This window comes from Aedes aegypti, chromosome 3 (assembly GCF_002204515.2).
Source record: "Aedes aegypti strain LVP_AGWG chromosome 3, AaegL5.0 Primary Assembly, whole genome shotgun sequence".
Classification (NCBI taxonomy): Eukaryota; Metazoa; Arthropoda; class Insecta; order Diptera; family Culicidae; genus Aedes; species Aedes aegypti.
The window spans coordinates 123557759-123581240 of record NC_035109.1 but is presented as its reverse complement, the minus strand read 5'-3'; the positions used below and the strand labels follow the sequence as shown (position 1 = coordinate 123581240).

Genomic DNA, 23482 nt, shown 5'->3' with positions numbered 1-23482 from the left:
ATTCAAATCCGTTAACCCGTTCGTAGGCCATTTCGTGACATACAAACACCATTCCATTTTTATTTATATAGAAGATAGATAAGTTAGTTTTGCAATCATATTTCTGGAAAACTACCATGTATTACATCTAATATACTTTTTCGAATCAATATGAACTATGAGGACTAAGAATGTATTACTTTGAAATTGCATTATGGCTGCTAAAACGGATGACTAGCTACTTCATTTTAAGATAGAGACCATAAAATGGCAGTGGGAATTTGATGAAATCATATTCAACAACTAACAAAGAACTATTGTGATGAAAATTATATGCAGAAAAAACACGTTTCCATTTTATCACGCTTCGGTATATAACGCCAATTTTTTTTTTTTTTATCCGTGATATAATCCAGAAATAACAGTATTTTGTTTTAAATTTCTTGTATCATTTCCGAACGTATACTACTGAAGCACTAGGGCAGCGATTTTTTGCATAAAAAATAACTTTATCATTCTTCTTATATTTTCCCCATATAAAAGAGGTTGAAATCTTTCTGTTGACGCTTAAAGATCTCTGTTAAGGCTTTTCGTTATTATTATATGATTTTTTTATTGCTTAAGTAGTCCAATATTTGCACCGGCACTCTACATCTTCTATGATACATACATCGTTATTGATGTTCCTAATAAGTTATACCAAGACTTCAGAACTAGCGATACATTAGATCAATGCCAGCTGGCATAGTTTTCTCAATAACGAGATACGTCCAACCACGTTCCATGAGCAATCATGGGAAAATTCACTCACTCATCCGAACGCTTTCGATAAAAAAAAAATAGCAGAGTATTAGCTGCCTCCGTTTAGTGACAGCCGAACGCGAAACGCCGAATTGAGATAAAACCAAAAATCAAAAGACTCACAGAACAGAGAAAGAGAGCCAATCCGCTCTTAACTGGGAGACACGAAATAACGCGTTCGCCATTCAATCACTGAATGCATTCCGCTGCATGTACGGATTCTACGCTCACTGAATCATTCCACCGAGTGTAGTTCCAGTCAGTGAGCGCTCATCAGCAGTCAAACACGAATACCACTCGAGCGGAATCGGAATGTATAAATCGCAATCGGATGCCTTCGGCACAAGGAGACGGTAGAGAATCGTTCAGTTGCCATTTTTGCCTATCTTGTCGCTCGGTGAAGAAATAGAAAGCACATTGTAAATTGTAACACTCAGCTTGGTTAGAGAAACGGAAACATCACTCTTGGTTGTGTGCTGTGCCTGCATCATTTCACATTATATTATTGCCTACGAAGAACCATTCGCGTTTCCCACACTCCACTTGATAACATTTCGAAACCCACTTGAGTTGACAAACCTTTCGAACCCAAATCATTCCACACCTCGCCAACATGTGGCGTGGGAAGTTAAAACCAAAACATAAAGTAACAAACTGTAATAGAACACCCGGCAATGCATCGCCACGCATTGCAAGGCATTGCACTTAACTGACCTACATCTGGTTCTCGCTAACGATCGTCACTCACCCGTAGCTCACTGGCACAGCGCAACTCTATCCATCTCTCTTTGATATATTCTGTCTCTATCGATATGCATAATCAATACATGTAACTTAGCTCGTAAGATTTGACAAAATAAAGAAAGATTCAACAACGAACCTCCAACGTATTTACATGGCGACGCGTGCAGGTGCTAAGTCTTCAAAGACTTAGAACAGTTTACAAGAGCAAGTACAAGTGCGAACGTTCAAATACAGCAAATATTTTGAACAATCAAATAGTGAAATCAAGTGAAAATTAAAAGGACTATGGGCAAGCACCAGTCCAAAGAGAATAATGAAAACGGCGACATTCAATTAACGGTGATACAAGACCAGCAGCAACAACACAGCGCCGACCACGAGGAACAGACCCTGTTGCTGTGGCTAATCCTGGTCACAGTGCTTATCCATTTAGCAATAAAGCTGTATAAAATGTACAAAAAGCGTGAAAAAAGTATTGCAGTGAAAGCAGCCCGCTCGGTAGCAGCGATTGTTTAAAGCCTGGAGAAACCACTCGGCAAAGTCACCTTGAAGCCGCACATCATTATCATCTTTAAAACTAATCACAAATGCCCGGAGCGCACCAGCTCGGCGAGGCCAACCGGTAGCTGAAGGACAACAGCATCTACAAAAATACAAATCACAAAAGCCCGGGGCAACAGCTCGGCGAGGCCACCCTGTAGCCGATATTCATCAGCATCTTTAAAAATCATATCACAAAAGCCCGGGGCAACAGCTCGGCGAGGCCACCCTGTAGCCGATATTCATCAGCATCTTTAAAAATCATATCACAAAAGCCCGGGGCAACAGCTCGGCGAGGCCACCCTGTAGCCGATATTCATCAGCATCTTTAAAATCATATCACAAAAACCTGGGGCAACAGCTCGGCGAGGCCAACCCAGCTGCGTATCAAACCGATGCAGGGCACGACGACGACGCAGCTGAGTAACGAGAACGACACCGGTAAAGAGTGAGTACTGCAAGTCAGAGCGAAATTAACCGATAATTGGGTCGATTTTTTTTTTTTGTATCGTGTAGTGATCCGTGAAACTAGAATTAGAAAAACATTTGTAGCTCTCCGCAATAATGTGTTTGTATCATTCATAAAACACAATACAAGAAATGCATGAAAAATATGATAGACTAAAAACCATTTATAATGAATTGAAAGCCAAAGTAAGCGTCAGGTCTTCTAAAAGAATCCTTTTAAAACAGAAAAATCTCGCCGATTCCCTAATTAATAAATTAACGGGCGCTGCTCAAATTGAGAACTCAAAGGAAAATAGTATTTTGTTAGAAAAAGCGAAGAAAGTGCATTTGGCAATTCTTTCGCTAGTAGAGATAAAATCAAAATCACAAGTTACTTCCTTCAAGGGTGCAGCAACAGCACTAATATTTGCAATAAAAGTAAAAAATAAAGCAAAGATGTCAGCGATAGAATTAATTAGGACGATCCCGTTGCTAATTCCAACATACCAAGGTGATGGTGAAAAGTTGACGAGCACAGTAGCCGCTCTGAAAGCGTGCAAGTCACTTATAGATAATACAAACCAAGCGATTGCCCTTCAGGTAATCCTTTCTCGCTTGGAAGGAAAGGCTAGGGCCGCAGTGGGAGATGCTCCCCAAAATATAGACGAAATTATAGCAAAACTTGAAGAGAAGTGCAAAATAAAAATAGCACCAGAAACAGTTGTTGCTAAATTGAACGCAACAAAACAGGTCGGAGAAATTGGCAAATTTACAGAAACAATAGAAAAATTGACTTTAGACCTGGAACGCGCTTACATAAGCGAAAACGTTCCAGTTGACACAGCTACAAGAATGTCTGTAAAAGCAGGCGTAAAAGCTCTTGCAGCTGGAGTTAAAAATTCAGAAACCAGACTTCTTCTAAAAGCTGGTCAATTCTCCACCCTTACTGCCGCGGTGGAAAAAGTAACCGAGAACGAAACAACGGAAAAACCTACAAATAGTGTCTTACATTTCCGACAGAATTCCCGGAATAACCCACATAACGATGGTCGCTCTACGAATAACTACCACAGAGGCCGTGGAAACGGAAACCGTCCCGCTAATTACGGACGAAATGGTAGATATCAATCGAACGACTCATCGAACTATCGACGAAATAATAATGGTAATGGTTACCATAGGCAAAACAACCAAAACTACGGCCGTAATCAACGTGGCAGATTCCATAATCAAGCTCCACGTGTTTTCTATGCCCAATCGGGAAACCAACCAGCTCCTCAACCGGGCCAAGTTGGGAGCCAAGGAGCATACCAAGGCCAACCCATTACCCAGCAACAGCAGACTCAACCACAGGGCCAGATTATACATCACATAACTCGTCAATGAAAAATGGAAAATGCTTGCAAATTAATACAACTTGCAGCAATTTTATTTATCTAAAGTTAAATTTTTCAGAAACAGAATCAACTCTGTTAGTAGATTCCGGTGCCGAAGTTTCTATTTTTAAAGTTAATTCGCTAAAACAATCCTGTTTGATAAATTCTTCAGAAAAATGTCAGATAACCGGCATAAATAACCTCTCTACAGAAACTATCGGAACCGCTTCAATAGATATTTCGTTTCCAAATGGTATATCACTACAACATAAATTTCAATTGGTCGATCAAAACTTTCCTATACCGACAGACGGAATTCTCGGCAGAGATTTCTTTACAAAATATCATTGTTCCATAAATTACGACACCTGGTTTTTAACAGTCATTACCAACGGAGAAACGCAAGAAATTCCAATTGAAGATAACTTGAACGGAGATTTTATCCTACCACCAAGATGCGAAATTTATAAACACGTTTACACTGAAGAAATCAATGACAACTATGTTCTACTATCGAAGGAACTCAAACCTGGAGTTTATTGTGCTAACGCAATAGTAAGCTCCCAAAGTCATGTTGTGAAATTAATCAACACGAATGATGAAACCATACGCATTGATAGAAATTTCGAAAGAACTTATATACCGCTTAAACATTACCACATTCTCAGTTATGACAAATCCCATGTTAAAGAACGAAACCAGAAACTTTTTGATGAGCTGAAACTAAAAAATACACCAGAAAATTTTAAACAAAAACTTCTAAATCTTTGCGGAAGATTTAATGACATATTTGCTCTTGAAGGAGATACACTGTCGAGTAATAATTTTTATAAACAAAACATAAATTTGTCTGATAACGTACCGGTATATATTAAAAATTATCGGTCACCAGAAATTCATCGACAAGAAATTGATACACAAGTCGATAAACTTTTAAATGATAATATAATACAAGCTTCAGTATCGCCATACAACTCCCCCATACTTCTTGTACCAAAAAAGTCCACAACAGACACCAAGAAATGGCGTTTGGTCGTAGATTTTCGGCAACTAAATAAAAAGATAGTAGCCGATAAATTCCCTTTACCTAGAATAGACGACATTCTCGATCAACTAGGTAGAGCCAAATACTTCAGCACTTTAGACTTGATGTCCGGTTTTCATCAAGTTGAACTCGATGACAATTCTAAACGGTATACAGCCTTCTCCACGACTTCTGGTCATTTTGAATTCAACCGTCTACCATTCGGTTTGAACATTTCACCAAATAGTTTTCAGAGAATGATGACCATTGCTCTGAGCGGATTGCCTCCTGAGAGTGCATTCCTTTACATAGACGACATCATAGTAGTCGGATGCTCAGTTGACCATCATTTAGCTAACCTTGAACAAGTTTTCGAAAAATTGCGGAAATTTAATCTGAAATTGAACCCTTCCAAATGTAATTTTTTCTGCGCTGATGTTACCTATTTAGGACATCACATTTCTGAACAAGGTATCCAACCCGATAAAAGTAAATACTCTTCTATTCTGAACTATCCCGAGCCAAAAACCGCAGACGAAGTAAAAAGATTTGTCGCGTTCTGTAATTACTACAGGCGTTTTATTCCTTACTTCGCGGATATAGCCGCTCCATTAAATGCTTTATCGCGTAAAAATGCAAAATTTGTCTGGGACGAACACTGTAAACAAGCTTTCATTTCACTCAAAAATAAACTTTTATCCCCTCAAATATTGAAGTTCCCCGATTTTAACAAAACATTTATTCTCAGCACAGACGCATCCAAACTAGCATGCGGTGCTGTATTGTCACAAAATCATGGTGATATTGACCTACCAGTGGCATACGCCAGCCGATCATTAACGAAAGGCGAGAGCAACAAGTCCACCATAGAACAAGAACTAACAGCAATCCACTGGGCTATTTTATATTTTAGACCATATCTTTATGGTAGAAAATTCGTGGTCAGAACTGACCACCGCCCGCTAGTATACTTGTTCTCCATGACAAATCCCTCATCGAAACTTACTCGAATGAGAGTAGATTTAGAGGAGTTCGTTTTCGACGTTGAATACGTGAAAGGAAAGGAAAACGTTGGGCCCGACGCACTATCTCGTATCAGCATAGATTCGGAACAACTCAAAAATCTTCAAATACTAAGAGTTCAAACAAGATCCATGACTCGAACACCTCAACAAAGTCCAAGAATTCAGACTGCTAATAAGACTGATCACCTTATGGCATATGATTCTATAAATAATATTGATGCATTTAATATGCTCAAACTGAAATTTTCAAGTGAAAATAACCACCTATATGCGACAATTTATTCAAAAAATGTGAAAGGGGTTATTGCGCAAGCTCAATTTCCCTATGCATTGAAAAAACTTAATCTAACAAGGTACCTTAAAACAATCAACGACATGGCCAAAGACGTTGAAATCGATAAGCTAGCAATTGCTCGAAATGACGAAATTTTCAAGATGTTGACACCTGAAAGTTTTAAAGTCATGTGTAACGAAACACTGACTAACGTTCAGTTAATTCTTTACACCCCAGCACAAATATTAAAAGAGGAGCATGAAATCATGAAAATCATCGAAGAAAACCACGTGACACCCTTAGGAGGACATGTAGGTATAAACAAACTTCTTCAAAAGTTGAGACGTAGTTATTACTGGACTAATATGAAATCCGATATAACAAAATACGTTAAATCCTGTCTTTTCTGTAAGCAGAACAAGCACACGATTAAAACAAAAGAACACTTTACACATACATCGACACCAGAAAGAACATTCCAAACAATCTCAATGGACACAATAGGACCATTTACGAGATCCAACAAAGGTAATCGCTATGCATTGACTATCCAATGCGAATTATCTAAATATGTCATAGTTACCCCTTTAGTCGATAAGCAGGCGAACACGCTAGCTAAAGCGTTCGTCGAAAATTTAATTCTAAAATATGGATGCCCGTCTGTTATCAAAACAGACATGGGTACTGAATATAGGAATGAGTTATTTCATAATATCTGCAACTTGCTTCAAATTAAACAAAATTTCTCCACTGCATACCATCCAGAAACAATAGGAAGTTTAGAACGTAACCACCGATGTCTTAACGAATACTTGAGACAATTTATTAACGAGCAACATGATGATTGGGATTCATGGTTGCCCTATTATACATTTTACTACAATACTACACCACACACCGAACACAAATTTTCACCATTCGAATTAGTATATGGGAGACAGTTCCAGTTTGCAAGTAATTTAACCGAAAATATAGACCCAGTATATAACACAGATTCATATTTTACTGAGATGAAATACCGAATTCAAACAGCATGTACAAAAGCAAAAATCTTATTGGATAAATCTAAAACTTCAAGAAATGTAACCCAAGCACAAAAATCAAACCCATTAGAAACAAAAATCGGAGACACAGTTTGGTTGAAAATAGAAAATAGACGGAAACTTGATCCCGTGTATTCAGGACCATTTAAAATAATAAACATAGATCACCCGAATGTAACAATCGAACATTTTATATCAAAAGAACAACAAGAAGTGCATAAAAATAGGATTATTAAGTAGAAGTAAAAGTGAAAAAAAAATAAATATATATATATATCATCGAAATTGTATAATCTATTTCATTATTAACGAATAGTTAACTACATTAACCATTCTTTTCATAAGGGGGTAGGTGTGCTGTGCCTGCATCATTTCACATTATATTATTGCCTACGAAGAACCATTCGCGTTTCCCACACTCCACTTGATAACATTTCGAAACCCACTTGAGTTGACAAACCTTTCGAACCCAAATCATTCCACACCTCGCCAACATGTGGCGTGGGAAGTTAAAACCAAAACATAAAGTAACAAACTGTAATAGAACACCCGGCAATGCATCGCCACGCATTGCAAGGCATTGCACTTAACTGACCTACATCTGGTTCTCGCTAACGATCGTCACTCACCCGTAGCTCACTGGCACAGCGCAACTCTATCCATCTCTCTTTGATATATTCTGTCTCTATCGATATGCATAATCAATACATGTAACTTAGCTCGTAAGATTTGACAAAATAAAGAAAGATTCAACAACGAACCTCCAACGTATTTACAGTTGCGTGTGGGAGTGAACGAGAGAAACGCAATAATTGATTAAGTGTTTCCCATGCTTGTCTATGAGTTCCGTTTTGATTCATATTACGGACACATAAGGCATCAGTGGCATATAACTCATCAAAAAGTATATATAATATTAATCATTCTGTATGATTCCTTCGTGTTATTAAGCCTTCAAACCACCTAACTTTCGAATGGTAGGTGAAGATTATGATTCTGCAATATGACTAATTTTAAATAAATAGAAATGTGTGGTATTTCACTGATTCTTATTCCAGATGCTTTCTTACATTTGCCCCATATTCCTTAGACACTTTGATTCAAATTCCGGACAGCTCAAAAAATCATAAATAGAATAGTCGAGTCAACAATTGGGATAGTCAAACCATTAAAAAGACGTCTAAGGCAATGGGACATTACAAATTTGCATAGATATCAATGAGAAAAGCTTATAACACGAGCCTCGAAAGTGAGAACTTTTGAACGCCACAAAATGAAACGTTTCGTGTGAAATGTTTCCCATACAATGTAGAGTGTCCGGAATTAAAAGCTGACCGTAATATGAATCAAAACGGTATATGTGAGTCTAGTATTATCGAATTACTCAAAATGGTATGTTACAAACTAGATATGTTTCAGAACCACTAATATAGCGGAAACTTCGTCCGTGGAAACCACTTATTCGAAACACGTTGAAAACGAACCAGAACATCGTACAAAATCTATTTCAACATATTTGCTTTTTCTATGATTTTTTGATAAATCTAAACTGAGAAACTCAAATCCAATCGTAAAATGAGTGTAGAAAAAGTTGTATGTGATACAAATTGTGCGTTTATTGTATTCAAGTTCATGATTTCTTTTTTCAATTCTTCAGTTCTTAACTGCTCAAATGATCTTTTTTATTCCATTGAGTGGGAATTTAGAACATTAAAAACTTCTTTGCTCTCCTGTTCCTTTAACGATATCAATCCAAATTGTCTACTTTCCTCTGACAAAATCCTATCTTCACGGTCTGGAAATCGCATTCAGAACAGAATCACCAATACAAAATGCTCATTTCGCATCACAAAAGAAATTTTCCTCGGAAGGAATTAATTCCAAAGATTCTTCCAATTCAATTTCTGAGCACATAGACATCTTCCTTTTGGTGGACATGCCCCGAATGGATTCAATGCAATCAATATTTTTGACAACCTGTTGTGCTTCGTAAGACCATCTTTTCAACCGCTCTCTACGGAACTTTTCATTTCATACATTTCATCAGCGCAAAAAAAATCCGCCGGCGAGCACAAAAGTATTACACTTCAGCTGAAGCATTTGACCAAATAAACCGGAAAGATTATTCGCTTTCGAGTTTGCGGCTTCCCTTCGCACAATTCGTCTTGACGCTTTTCATTCGCTCAGTTCGTCCACTCGAGAAGGGAGTGCTTTTTCTTTGGCGAGCAAATAATAATTCCGTATTTTGGGTGCTTTCATATTTTCTAAGCTGTTCCAACGAAGCTCTTATCTTCACACTTCTGGAGCAAACGCAGAATTCGTTTATGGAAGATGAGTAAGGGAAACCTCATAATATGATTGAGTTTTTTTAAGGTATATTTGATATTTGCACAAATCCTGCACATGTACATTTTCAACCAAACAATGAGAAATTCACTATTTTTTAATTCCTCAAATTTTAAATTTGTCATGAATAAAACTACAGAATCAAAAGCTATGTCTTTTTGAATTTGTGATTGCATCTAATTCTTTTGTTATCTTTAACAAGATTAGCAGCTGTCATAATTCTATATAAAAGGAAAAATAAAACATTCTGCGTGCAATATGCCCAAAATTCACAACAAGATGACGACGGTAGAAAACCGTCTGCTTCCAAATTATCAGATATGACAGAGATGAATCTGATACATCTGATTGTAGCGCCATTTCTGAAACTTTTACGCCAAACCCAACCAAACTGAATTTCTATTCATCCTCTCAGGTGGATACTGATTACCGTTTTAGATTATTTCGCGAGATACACCTGCTAGTCACCCCATCGTGGCCACTTAATTAGTAGCTAATTGCTAAGAAGATTACTCGTTCAAAAACATTCACCTCGTTTTTTGTACCGTTACTGAGCTTTTCCAATGATTCACTTTCCCAACATCCTTCCCTTGCCACATCGCAAGCAAAAGAAATACCTCTTTAAAACTGTACAACCCATTTCACACAAAACTTCTGCCTGTTTTACAGGTTTCGTGTTGGATAATCATACCTATAGCTAACACGTTTCGTGTTCAACCACGTTTACCGAACAAGTGGATAAACATTGAACATAGATGCCAAACGCAAACGAAGAACACCCTCCAACTGTTTTGATTCAAACCCCAGACTGGTCTACTTTGAAAAGTCGAGATTGTATGGATACTATTTCACATAAATTGTTTTAAAAAATCCGTTCAAAAGTTCGTACTTTTGAGGTTTCTTTTAATAAGCATTTTCCATCGATGTGTATAAAAATTTTGAAGGCATTAGATGTCCTTTTTACTTGATGAATTTGATTTATTATTTTACTTTTCTTTTTATTAAAACTGTAGGCAAAAAAATTGAACATATCGGAAAACTAAAACGTTTCATTGTTTATGAAAATATTTATGAGCATTAGAAGGTATTAGTTTTCGAATGTGTTCAATTTTCTTTCCAACAAAACATTTGATAACTTTAAAAAAATCGAATATTTGAGATATTTTTACAAAAGTGTTCCCGTAGGCATTTTTTTCATTGACAAAACATTGAAAACAATAAAATATATTATTGAAACATTTTTGCCGTTTGTTTTTTTTTTATTCTTCGATTATTTTGGAGATTATCGTATCGATATGTGCTATAGAGGGTATTTTTTCTGAACTCGAAAAAATCACGGGATTCAGGATTTTTCGAAATCCCTGGAAAATTGATTTTTTTCTAAAACGACTATAGAACGAACGAAGTAATTTTGAAGCAATGTTTAGTTTTATCCAACAGTTTCATCATGACTAAACCTGATTTTGAGAGGTTAGGTTGAATTACTATTAAGATGCAGATGTATAGAAGCCAACCCTTAAATTTTCGAGAGCAAAAATCAAGAGAACTATACAACCATTCATGCCGAAAATTTAATCTATTTGTCACACGCTGATGCTGACCAATCGATTAAGTTTTCAGCATGAACGGTTGTCTCGTTCTCTAGATTTGTACTCTTGAAAACTAGAGGTTTGGCTTAGATGCATCTTCACCTTAAAAAAACACAATGCTCTCTTAAATTTAATTTATCAATATTTCCAATATATAGCTATCTGCAGTCGAAGTTAATGGTCATTTATTATGATAAAGGATTTAAGGAGTGGTCCATTAATTACGTAACGGTTTATGGGGGGACGGGGGTTTCGAGTTTTCTTACGCGTCATACAAATTATTTTTATTTTCGTTCAAAATATCTTACTATGGGGGGAGGGGGAGTCGAAAAACCGCCAAAATTGTCTTACGTAATTAATGGACAGCCCCACCCGCTCAATTTCCGTGACCCACCAATGAAATATGGTTAACATGACTCGTGCAAAATGTAAACTTTTAATGCTCGTGATTGATCGAGCAATAAAAGTTTGATTAAGTTTGATTAATAAGAAACTTTGACTGAAATGCTCGAGTTTAACAAGGAGAATCTGAAAAATTTTAACCCAGTTTTGTTTTCTAAATCATTGTGCATAACCCGCTTTAAATTATATCGAATCAAGCCACAGCTAAAATTTTCAAGAGTACAAATTTAGAGAACAGTACTCGTTGACTGCGACCAATCGATTGAATTTTCATTTAACCCTTCAGTCGTTGCGCGGTTTGTCACCGTCAGAACCACCACGCTGATACTGTGTACGATAAGCGAGGATTTTTCATCACTGTTGTACAAAATACAACAGCGCGATGACTGAAGTGTTAAAACCACTGCATTGGTCTCTAGATTTGTGCTCTTAGGGTAGTTAGGGTAGGGTTTAATTCAACTTCACCTTACGATGCTTATGATAGTATTAAAAAGATGTAGTACAGTAATTTAGTCTGTGTGACTTCAAAGACGGTGGAAAGAAAATAAAAAATTTGTTTTTTTTTTTTCAATTAGGATACAAAAATTAAAATTATTGAGAGATTGACCAATACAAATCTGGTTTTCGTGTAAATCATAGGGTCAATTCAAGCTTATTAAAAAAAAATCCAAATTTTAAACAGAGTGGTGATGCAGAACGGGTGCTTTGTACAACAATGTTATTTAAAGAAAAAGTACTCCGCACGCCAAAAAAAAAAACAAGAAGCCCTAGCAGTACAGCATAAGAAGCGAAGAAAATAAAATCCCAAAGATTGAAGAAAAATATTGAATTTCGGAAAGACTGGGATCTGAGTTATTTAACTTGGATGAATTCACAATGAATTACACAAAACAGGATAATAACATTTACTATTAAAATGGTAGTGGTAAACGACAGTTAGATAAGCGACCTTAATATAAAAATCATGACAAGGGATTGATATATCCTTTTTATTGAAACACAAATAACCTTCAACGCAATCCTAATAAAATTAAACAGTATGCTGTAAACTTCAAACAATGTTATTTGTTCTCTAGAATCAATGTTAAGTGACATATAGTAACCGTTATCTGAAATTTTTCACTCGAGGCTCAAAAATCAGTTACAGGAATATTTCGAATTTCTAAAAAGAAATACTTCTGATTTAGAACGAAACACATAATAAAAATAAGTTAAATGTGAAAAGGAATTTAATTGAGTTTTACTTGTTAACAGAAAAACTGCGAAAATTAGGTGCATGAAGTTTGTTTTTCATGATTTAAATAAAACGTTGACTGTAGATTACTAAGCAACAATCCCAACTTTTTGCATTCAGAACCTATCACAGATTGTTTGGATAAAGCAAACTGCCAGCTAATCTTTCCACCGTATTTATCCAAGCGAAAGTGACAACCGTAACCTTCCGTTCGCCACGCCATCTATCCCTCCAACCATTCGATTGCTCCGTGTGTCGGCTTCCGTTCTCATCTGTTTCATGCTTCTTTTTTTTTCTTTTTCTTCTTCCCGCACCGACAGGAACTATCTGCTGAAGAATCGACTCTCCAAGGGACCAAACAAAATCGTCCTCTCACCGTCGGATTTCGTGTTTCCGGTCGACATGAGAAGGGTAAGTGAATCTCGGCGTGCTCACCGAACCGAACTGACACGGATGTAATTTGGTGCCCTGTTTGGTAACCGAGTGGGGTTGTTTTTGTTTTTGAACGTGTCGCAGCAAATGGGAAAAAATAACTCAGTGCAGTGTCGTAGCAAGTAGTTAAGTAAAAGTTTGTTTTTGAGACAAAGTTTCGATTTTCTCCTAATAAGTGGATAAACATTTTATTTGTGCTGTGCATTTGGCTTGAATGTCCTCAATTTGCTGTTTGAAAGTTAAATTTTTAGCTGACAGAAGCCCTAGATACTTAACTTCATCTGACCAATTTCTTGGAACTTCTTTCACTGTGACAACATGTCTTGAAGATTTCAAATGGATAGCTATTGGTTTATGTGGGTATATTGTTAGTTGAGTTTTGGAAGCATTAGGAAAAATCTTCCATTTTTGCAAGTACCGTAATCCGGGGTAACATTGATCAGTTTTTGAGATATTTCTTAAATGTTTCATTTGAAAATCCAAATGTCGCAAGTTTTTTAATTTCAAAACAAGTACTGATACCCACCGCTCGTGTCTGTATACTGAATTTTTGTTTTCAAAAGATTTAAGTATGTTTAAATAAATGTTTAAAGTGATTTTTTGATTTGGCTGATATGGGGTAACATTGATCAACCCATGTAAACAACATTCGGTTATATTGAAAAAGTCGTTACTTACTTAAATCATGGCCCCTGAAGCCGAAAATGAAAACCAAACTCTTTCAAGTCATTTACTTTTTGAGTTATTTCAAAAATAAAAATACCTCGAACCGCGGAATACGCCTAAAGGTAGGCAATTTCCTAAGGAAATTCTACATTCTTAACAGTAATTCGTAAATGTTGCATAATTGAACATTCTTATGAATGTTTTGACAACGGAATCGTTTTTGGCGATGTATTTTTCAGTAAGAATCACATTTTCCTTGCTCATATCGCTTACATAACTTATGTGAGATAGTGTCATCCTTAACCATTGAAATCGTTGTTTCAAATATACGCATGCAGTAAATAGAATTTTCGAAAACATATTAATTTTCATTAGCTCATGAATATAAGAAGAAGAAGCGCAATTCATGCTTTGGAAATATTTCATCAACAAATGATGATACGAACTTTTTACGAGATGGTTCATTCCGATCAATTTTACCCCGCTGATCAATGATACCCCGGATTACGGTATGCAGAATTTTTTTTTTTGCGATCTAATACAGATGACACACAGGCTTCGTTCTTCGGCGGAGAGGCCTGTGTCATCAACAAACAAAGAATTTTGACATCCCTGAGGTAAGTCAGGTAAGTCAGATGTAAAAATATTGTACAATTTTGGTCCCACAATGCTGCCTTGAGGAACATCTGATCTTACAGGAAGTGTTTCAGACTTGAAGTTCTGATAATAACCCTGAAGTGTGTGATTTGACAGATAACTTTGTATTATTCTAACAATGAATGTTGGAAATTTTTTTTTTAATTTTACAATCAAGCTTTGCCAATTTCTCCATGAGTGATGTTTGAAATAGAAGTCATGAATAACTTTTTTTTACTTCGGAAGCAAATAGCCTTGCTTACCAGTGCATTGATTATCAAATAAGCAGCTATAAAAATAAGTAAATTTACCAAGCTTTGTTTCAACAGTTGCACCCATGTTTCAAAAACTTTGGTTTCAAATGACGAAAAAAGTTGATGTTTTATACGCCTATTATTGATAATCGCTGCTCCATCCAGGCGATCATTTCTCTTTGGTGTTTGGATCTACTCTAGGTTCCAACATTAAGTAATATCTGCTGTATGTATGTTTATAAGCTGTTAGAAAAGTAATCAGCTCGTCATCTTTACCTGGGAGGGGGGCTCAGATACTACACACGAAATATAAAACAACACTTTTCCAAATTGCAAGATAACTCCCGCTCACCAACGACAATCAAGGCAGGCTTGGGAAAAATCACTAGTTTTCTTTTCTTGTGTACCTTCGATATTTCTGGACTAACTTGAAAAAAGGGCCATAGTTTTATGTGCATTTAATTTTAATTTTGATTGGATGCGTGTTTCAATACTTTATATTCGATCAAATTAAGAGGTGCTATCGTGGCATTGCTTTTGGGTGTGCAGGAATTTATTTTCAACCGATTGTTGTCATCTTTATTGAAATGCAAAAATATGTTCTGATCTATTACGCTCTTTTATCATGTTTGTCCATTCTTTAAGATCTGGGCTCACAATGACTGTTCGTGACTGCAGAATCTCGGCTCCCTATGACGTACATAAATTTTGTTTCGATTTCTCCCTCCCAGATCATTACCATTCAAAGAACGAGCATTCCAATTTAAAATGTTCAAAAATTAGAAACACGTAATCCAAGAACTATTTCATTAGTAAATTTCACACCAACTTGGACAGCTTTAACCATGACGAAAACTTGACATACTAAACATACATTACCCACCCATAAGTTTTACTGTAGCTGCTTGTATTTCGAAACTATGCATCTCCATCTAAATTCAAACAGATACAGAAACGTTCACGTTGTCAAATCTTGATCAAAGCTTACTCACAAATCAGTCCCATTTTGGTCCTTCTGGGAACACTTACACGAACCCATGTCTCATATTCAATACCTTTCCCCCACCCACAGGTTGACGAAGGTATCGAGGCGATGCTGTGCTGTTGGCTACAGCAGCTGCAGGAGTTTGGAGGACCCGAGGTGGAAAAGCCGGACCTCCTCAAAGGATCGATTGGATCTCTGAAAAATCTGGGTCTTCCACCGCCACCGAAAACGGGCTCTGGTAGTGACACTTTAGTGCGACACAACACCACCGTTGCCGGAGCTCTGGAGCTTAAAGCTCGTTATAACGTAAGTATGCGACCGAATCTGTCCTGGTGTTTATCCCAAACTTTATATAAACGGTACATTCATCTGTTACTTACCGTCCTAAATGATACATCTCCGGCACTATTTGTCTTTCTCGGGGCTATCTGCTGTGCTCTAGATTCGCTTCGTTAAGAAGCTATTTTAATCAATTATGTATCAAAAGCTAGACTCCCATTTATCCTTTCTCGCCACCCTTGTAGCTTTTTTCGGTCCCTAGTGAACCCTTTTTCCATATAATAGACCGCGCTTGGGTTGATTGGTGGGGTGCGTTTGAACCTGGGGATGTCCAACTGGTTGTCGCCGCGCACTCAACCATGCAAATAGGGTGGCTCATAACGTTAAGTCATGCCCCTTCAATCTATCAATTGTGAAGAATAAAGAAGAGCTAACCGATTTCGAGTTTTGAATGTAGAAAATTGACCAAATACTCCCACACCACGGTTATGGTTATCGATCAATTAGTGTCGAATCCAGCCTATTAAATTCAAAAACACAGAAAACATCAAGTTTTAATATAAAAGTACGAGTTGTACCGATTCCAATTGCAACTTCAGTTACTTAACCTTTTTTGTGTGCCATATTTTCTCAATATTACATAATAATCAGATGCTGAAAACACAATTCTTCTTTCTGGCGTTACGTCCCAACTGGGACAAAGACTGCTACTCAGATTAGTGTTCTTATGAACACTTCCACAGTTATTAACTGAGAGCTTTCTTTGCCGATTGACCATTTTTGCATGTGTATATCGTGTGGCAGGTACGAAAATACTCTATGCCCTGGGAATCGAGAAAATTTCCTTTACAAAAAGATCCTCGACCAGCGGGATTTGAACCCACGACCCTCAGCATGGTCATGCTGAAAAGCTGCGCGTTTACCGCTACGGCTATCTGGGCCGCTTGAAAACACTATTATGGATCATTTTTACATTACGGATCGAATTGTGAAATATTATGAATTACCAGGATTTTTGCGCTCAATTTATTTGTATTGCAGTGATTTGATGAAAGTTTATGAAAGTTGATGAAATGTGTCACATCATAAAGCAAAGAACAATAGAGTTAGAATTGGAAAGTGATTCCAAGCAACAGCACCAAAATTTGGTAAATTTTTTAATTCATTTTTTTCTATTGAGCTGAAACTTTGCACAGTTTTCCAGTTCCATCTAAATCGTCATTTTCCGATATCAAATCTTCAAGTTGAGTCACGACTAACTTTTCAAAAGGGTGTATGTGAAAATGGTTCAAAAATATTCAAAAAGCTGCACAGCAAAAACAGTTCGTTCGATTGTTAGACAACTAAAGAAACAAAGTTAGACAACTAAAAAAAGATTCCAAAAAAATACACACAGTAAAAAAAAAATTTTTTTGCATTAAAAAACATAATTTTTGACACAAAAACTCAAATATCTCAAAACCCTATCGGAATACCAACGTAATATTTTGAGGGAAAACGGTCCATTATATTAGCTATCTACCATAAAAATTTAGTGATGGTAAACCAATAAACAAAAAAGTTATGACATTTCAAACATGTCACAATTTTCACATTTAGTAGAAAAAAAAAATTTTTTTCGGTGTAAATTATTACGGGAACCGCAGTTTGTTGCTGATTTTATTGTTAAGGGCCTTGCGTGAATTAAACAAGTCGTTTTCATGTATTCATTAGTATTATGTATATTATATGTATAAATATTATGTATATGTATAAATATTATATGTATATGTATATGTACAAATTAAAATGAATTAACAGATTACACGAAAATATTTTTTTTTTACCAGGATAATTTTTTTAGAGTATGACCGATGAGTTTCTAAATGTTATATATAAACTTTAAAAGTTTTGGATTTGGGTTTGCGTTATGAGATCATGAAAACATTTTATTAATACTTATTTATTTATTTATTGTTATTCAATTTTTTTACAATATCGAACACTTTTGCATCATTATCAGTACAGTTCGAGTATAGTTTTGCTTTAATTTTATTTTCTGACAATGGAATGAAACAGTGAAATTTTTGGGTTCCTTGGATCGTTTTCGCGTTATTATATTGCTCGCTGAGCTCTGATGCCGTTAATTCGTACTCTTCAGTAGTAGTAAAACAAAATGATAATTTTGTTAAATCTTCTTCTTTTCTGCGATTCGCCCAATCAAATAGTTCTTTTGCAGTTTTCATTGGATGCTCACGTTGTTTGGCTAAACTTGCTCTTGTGGCCATGCGCTTTATGGTTCCTCCAATAGCATCACAAGGACCTTTGCCATGTGACGTAGCAAAGAAATGCCATTCTGCATCAATTCCGTACTTTGATTTAAATTGACATAGGCTCGAAAAATTCTTACGGTTTTTGAACTGCGATGCTGCTCCATCAGACATGAAATATATCTTTCTGAATTCTTTATCCTTATCAACGCGTAAAAAGTTAATCATTTTGGCAATGAACAAATTTACAGATACTGAGTCGTGTCTTAAACCATTGAAATAAATAACGAATGGATTAATTGTAGCTTGTTGTACGTTCCAGTGATGGGACTGCACTTCATCTTGCAATACAAAGCTATAGTTTTCAGAAAAATCACAAATGACTAAAAATTCATCATCTTGTAATGTATTTTTCGTATTTTTTAAAAAGCGGGATTGCTCTGTTTTAATAAAGTCGTGAGGAATTAAACTTTCTAATTTCAAGCAAAAAAATGACACAAACTCATCTACAGATTTTACAATAGTTTCTAGGTCACACCTATCCGTGGTCACCCATTGCTCAAATGATAACTGATCAATATAATTTTCTTCAAACTCAGCGAATAAAGTATTTTCCAATGATGAAGAATCTGGACAATCCGAACAAGATCGTAGATAGCAATTTGATGTTGTATTTTCACACAAAAGACTACCAGTTAACATTTTAATATCCTTTGATAAATTGATTCTTTTCAAACTATGTAAGATTAGGTTAATATTTTCGTGTGTTGTGCACACACAAACATAATGTGTTCCTGAATTGGATAGAAGCTTGCATTGCCTTGGACGAAGGCTTGCAAATGAGGAAAAACCTACCTTAATATTTTCGTTAATTTCCTTGAAGCGTGTATACGCTTCTTTCAAAGTAGTCATCATTAATCTTTTTTGGATTGCTTGACGCTTCCCATCTTTTTTTACAGATACATAATCTTTTTGGCCAGGCATAGCTCTACTTACTTCATAGTCTTCAAAATATTGAATTATTTTTTCTTTTGTCTCATCTGTTAATGAAGTACTCGACCTAGCATTTTTGGTTGCAAGACAGTTATTTTTGAATTGTTTTGCCTCTTTTGCTGTATTTCTATTGGTTTTGAACTCATCAATGGCGTCTTGAATAGACCACGAGCTTGGCAGCATCGACAAAATCAATAATTTTTCTTTCCTTGTCGTGGCTAGATTCGAGAACCTTTCCTTCATATTCATAATTACCTCATCGTAGTCTGTATTTTCCACATCCTCAGGTCCTAATTTGAAGAGGTTTCTTCGTACAGCTTCGTTGATTTCACGGTATTTTTTCTCGGGATAATTGACGTAACCCATCTTCGTCCATTTAATCGGAGTCACTTTTATTCCAGCTATCCCTTCGTTGAAGCGTTCGATGTTGACCTTCTGGATGCACTCATCTTCTGATTGATTTGTTGAAACAGATGTCGCTGATGGTACCGTGGCAAGACTATCTGCACTTGGTACTTCTGATAACTCTTCAGTTGTTGTCGGTGCATCTAGTAATTCCTCAGTTGTTGTTGTTTTCGAACTTCCTGCAACCTGATCCACCGATGATGTACAGATTGCCCGTTTGTCAACGTTTAAACGGCAGGACGTACAAATGCGTAAATTTGTATTCAATGTAGACATTGGAGCACAACCAGCCGCTTTCAGTTTATCTATGGTGCTTTCGGAGAGATTTCGTAGCTCTTTCAAACACTTTTTTTCTGCAAACGGCCTGCATCGTTAGATTTTAATAAACAAAATCACTTTTAAGTTTTTACTGACTAGTTTGGTGTCGTTTGCTTGACTGAAGAAAAATTTTACAATTAAATCTTTTATAACTATAGTGGTAGTATATTTTTAGCTTTTTCGTGAGTATGTTCATGGTATGTACCTATCATGTTTTTGATGTTGTTGAAGTTACTCGCTTTCTACCAAATATGATTAACAAAGTCTATTCTCTACCAAGGCGGGTCTATACCCAGGTGTAATCAGATTTTAACTTAGTGGAGAAAACCAGCGCCGAGAAAACCGACCCGCTTTACGTATACTAGATCACCTGGGTATAGACCCGCCTTGTTCTCTACGAGGTAAACTTTTTGCAGGTAAACTAGTCGTATATCTGTATAGAAAACTTTTTTTGTAGCTTTTGTCTTCAATATTAGATTTCTTATAGGTTTCTTTTATCAAAAGGTTTCAACACTATTGAGAGAATTTTTCTTCAGTTACGTACAATAAAAAATATGACACTATCAAGACTTTAGATCACAACACTGGATCGCGTCTAACTTTCTAATAGATGCTATAATAATTATGAATAATTAAATAAAATATCATGAAAACAACTTGTTAACCTCATGTGGTACCCTTAACAAAAAATTCAGCAACAAACTGCGGTCCTAAAAAAAATTAACAATGAAAAAAAAATTTTCACGAAGTGTCAAATTTGTGAAATTTTTGAAATGTCATAACTTTTTTGTTTATTGGCTTACCATCACCATTTTTATGGTAGATAGCTAATATAATGGACCGTTTTCCCTCAAAAAATTACGTTGGTATTCCGATAGGGTTTTGAGATATTTGAGTTTTTGTGACAAAAATTATGTTTTTTAATGCAAAAAAAAAATTGTTTTTACTGTGTGTATTTTTTTGGAATCTTTATTTAGTTGTCTAACTTTGTTTCTTTAGTTGTCTAACAATCGAACGAACCGTTTTTGCTGTGCAGCTTTTTGAATATTTTTGAACCATTTTCACATACACCCTTTTGAAAAGTTAGTCGTGACTCAACTTGAAGATTTGATATCGGAAAATGACGATTTAGATGGAACTGAAAAACTGTGCAAAGTTTCAGATATTTTTGAAATGGTCGATCAGAATCGACTTGCATGCCTCCGTGGAATCCCTCAACAAGGATAAAATGTCGTTTGATGGACAGTAGGGAAAGAAATGAAGGGTAAATCAACAAATAATCGCTGGATTTGCTTTTCAGACAGTATAAACTTACAGGAAACCCCGCATAGACCGTTCAGCCATAATAACTGTCCTAATGTTCAAGCATATTTAATCTCTAAATAAGTTGCAGCACTGACTGTTGGTTTATTAAAAGATTTTTTTTTTTTTTGCTGATGCTGAACTATAGTAATTGAAAACTGAACTACTTTTCAATACAGAAAGCATTCCAACCATTAGCGTTTGTTTAAATGTGAAATTTACAACGCTTATTTTTAAGTCTTTTATCCTTAGTATTTTTGACTAAAATTGTCAAATCCAATGCTGCAGTTGTCAGAAATCTACTTTGCATGGTAGTGATCCATAATTGTGGCAAACAACAGATTACTAGTTTGAACTGATTCAGTATTTAAAATCAAGAGTAACGAAAAATGTTGTCCAAAGAAGAATTTATACTGAATCAAATAAAACAAGCAATTTTTAAGCCAAAATATTTGAATTCTTCCACCTGCGGGAGCTTATTAATACTGATTACACTTCTCACAGAAGACGACGATAATACCAAGCCGGCCTAGGTTGACCGAGATCTCGAAAAAAAATCGTTTTTACAATGCTTTAGGAATGTTTAAGGTATTGCTTGAGGAAATACAAACACAGGATATAGGAATTCAACGAAGGATTTCTCCAGGGATTCATCATAGATCATCATAAATCAACACTTCATAATCACAACACCATTTTCATTTACCATATGAAGCAAAACCTTGTATTTGATCACAGTCTAAACATGACTGATAAATGTTTGTAGAGCATAGCATAGCATAGCACAGACTGACTGTACATGTCAATGGTTACAACTCTGTGATTGATCAGAACTGTTAAAAATTGCACTTAAATCCAAATGAATAAAGGATGGGGTTTTTTGCTTATTCTCGAAGTGAAATTTTAGTAGCTCCCATATTGTTGATCAATAACGGCGCCGGTCAAGTCCTTAGAGTCGAATCTATGACATTTGGTCGAAAGACATTTGGTCAAATGAATCTATGACATTTAGTCGAATGACGTTAAGTCGAATGACATTTGGTCGAAAGTACATTTGGTCGAACGGACATTTCGTCGAATGGACATTTGGTCGAAAAGGTTTAGTTGCAACAGAAAGCATAGGATATGTGCTCGAACCGACATTTCGTATGGAAACAAAGTTTTTCGTTTAGTCTGACTATCGTCGAGAGCAGGGATCTGAATCTATGACATTTGGTCGAAAGACATTTGGTCGAATGACATTTAGTCGAATGACGTTTAGTCGAAAGTACATTTGGTCGAACGGACATTTCGTCGAATGGACATTTGGTCGAAAAGGTTTAGTTGCAACAGAAAGCATATAATATTTGGTCGAACTGACATTTCATGGAAAAAATTGTGCTCGAATCTAAATACTATGGAAACAAAGTTTTACGTTCAGTCTGACTACCGTCGAGAGTAGCATTTTTTTCGCTTTAACAAGAAATTGAAAAAGTATCATCTATTTTACCTACGATCTATATGCGATTAGCAAAATTTTGATATTCAGTTTGATGGACGCTCTTTCAACGTATTAATCTACCTCTTGCGTGTTTGATGTTTCATGCTGCTTCCTTGTCCAGGTATGTTCTGAGATTCAAGATAAGCTGATTTGAAATGGAAACAAGCCAACTTTTGTCACCTCAGTCAACTGATCTTCCCTTACGCGGTACAAAGAATCAGCACTTTTTTTTTCATTTTCAATAATCCAAATCTTCTACTGCAAACTCTGTTATTCACTCGAGGTCATCAACTTTGTCAGCAAAACCATATATTTGCTTGAGGATTGTTATTAAGCTGGAAGTCACACTAAGCTAATTGACCATAGGTAGAGTTACCGACACCTAACATTCACTTCGCCATAAAGGTTTTCTTCAAAGCAAGTTTTTCCTGCCGTTTTAATTCTGATTTCCGCATTCAAAAATCTTACCCACGTCCATTGAGCTGCAAGACCCGGAATGCAAAAAAAAAGATCACGAGCTCTCTCTCCGAATGCTTCCATCAGATGAGCTGATCTTCATTACGAAGAACGATGATATTTCATAAGAATTATTATAGAAGAAAATATGTTCACATCATTGAGTAATAAAATAACTTGTTGAGCAGTTTTTAAAAGAATGA

The 23482-nt window shown here is 36.0% G+C and overlaps 1 protein-coding gene across 2 annotated transcripts in view; it reads left to right on the top strand.

Moving 5' to 3' along the window:
• Nucleotides 1–23482, top strand: part of LOC5577087 — a 392448-nt gene that overhangs the window by 273055 nt on the left and 95911 nt on the right. For both annotated transcript variants that reach the window (XM_021851308.1, XM_021851307.1), the window contains 2 exons: nt 13145–13235; nt 15885–16103. In XM_021851308.1, coding sequence (XP_021707000.1) covers nt 13145–13235; nt 15885–16103 — 310 coding nt within the window. The remainder of the gene's footprint in view (nt 1–13144; nt 13236–15884; nt 16104–23482) is intronic.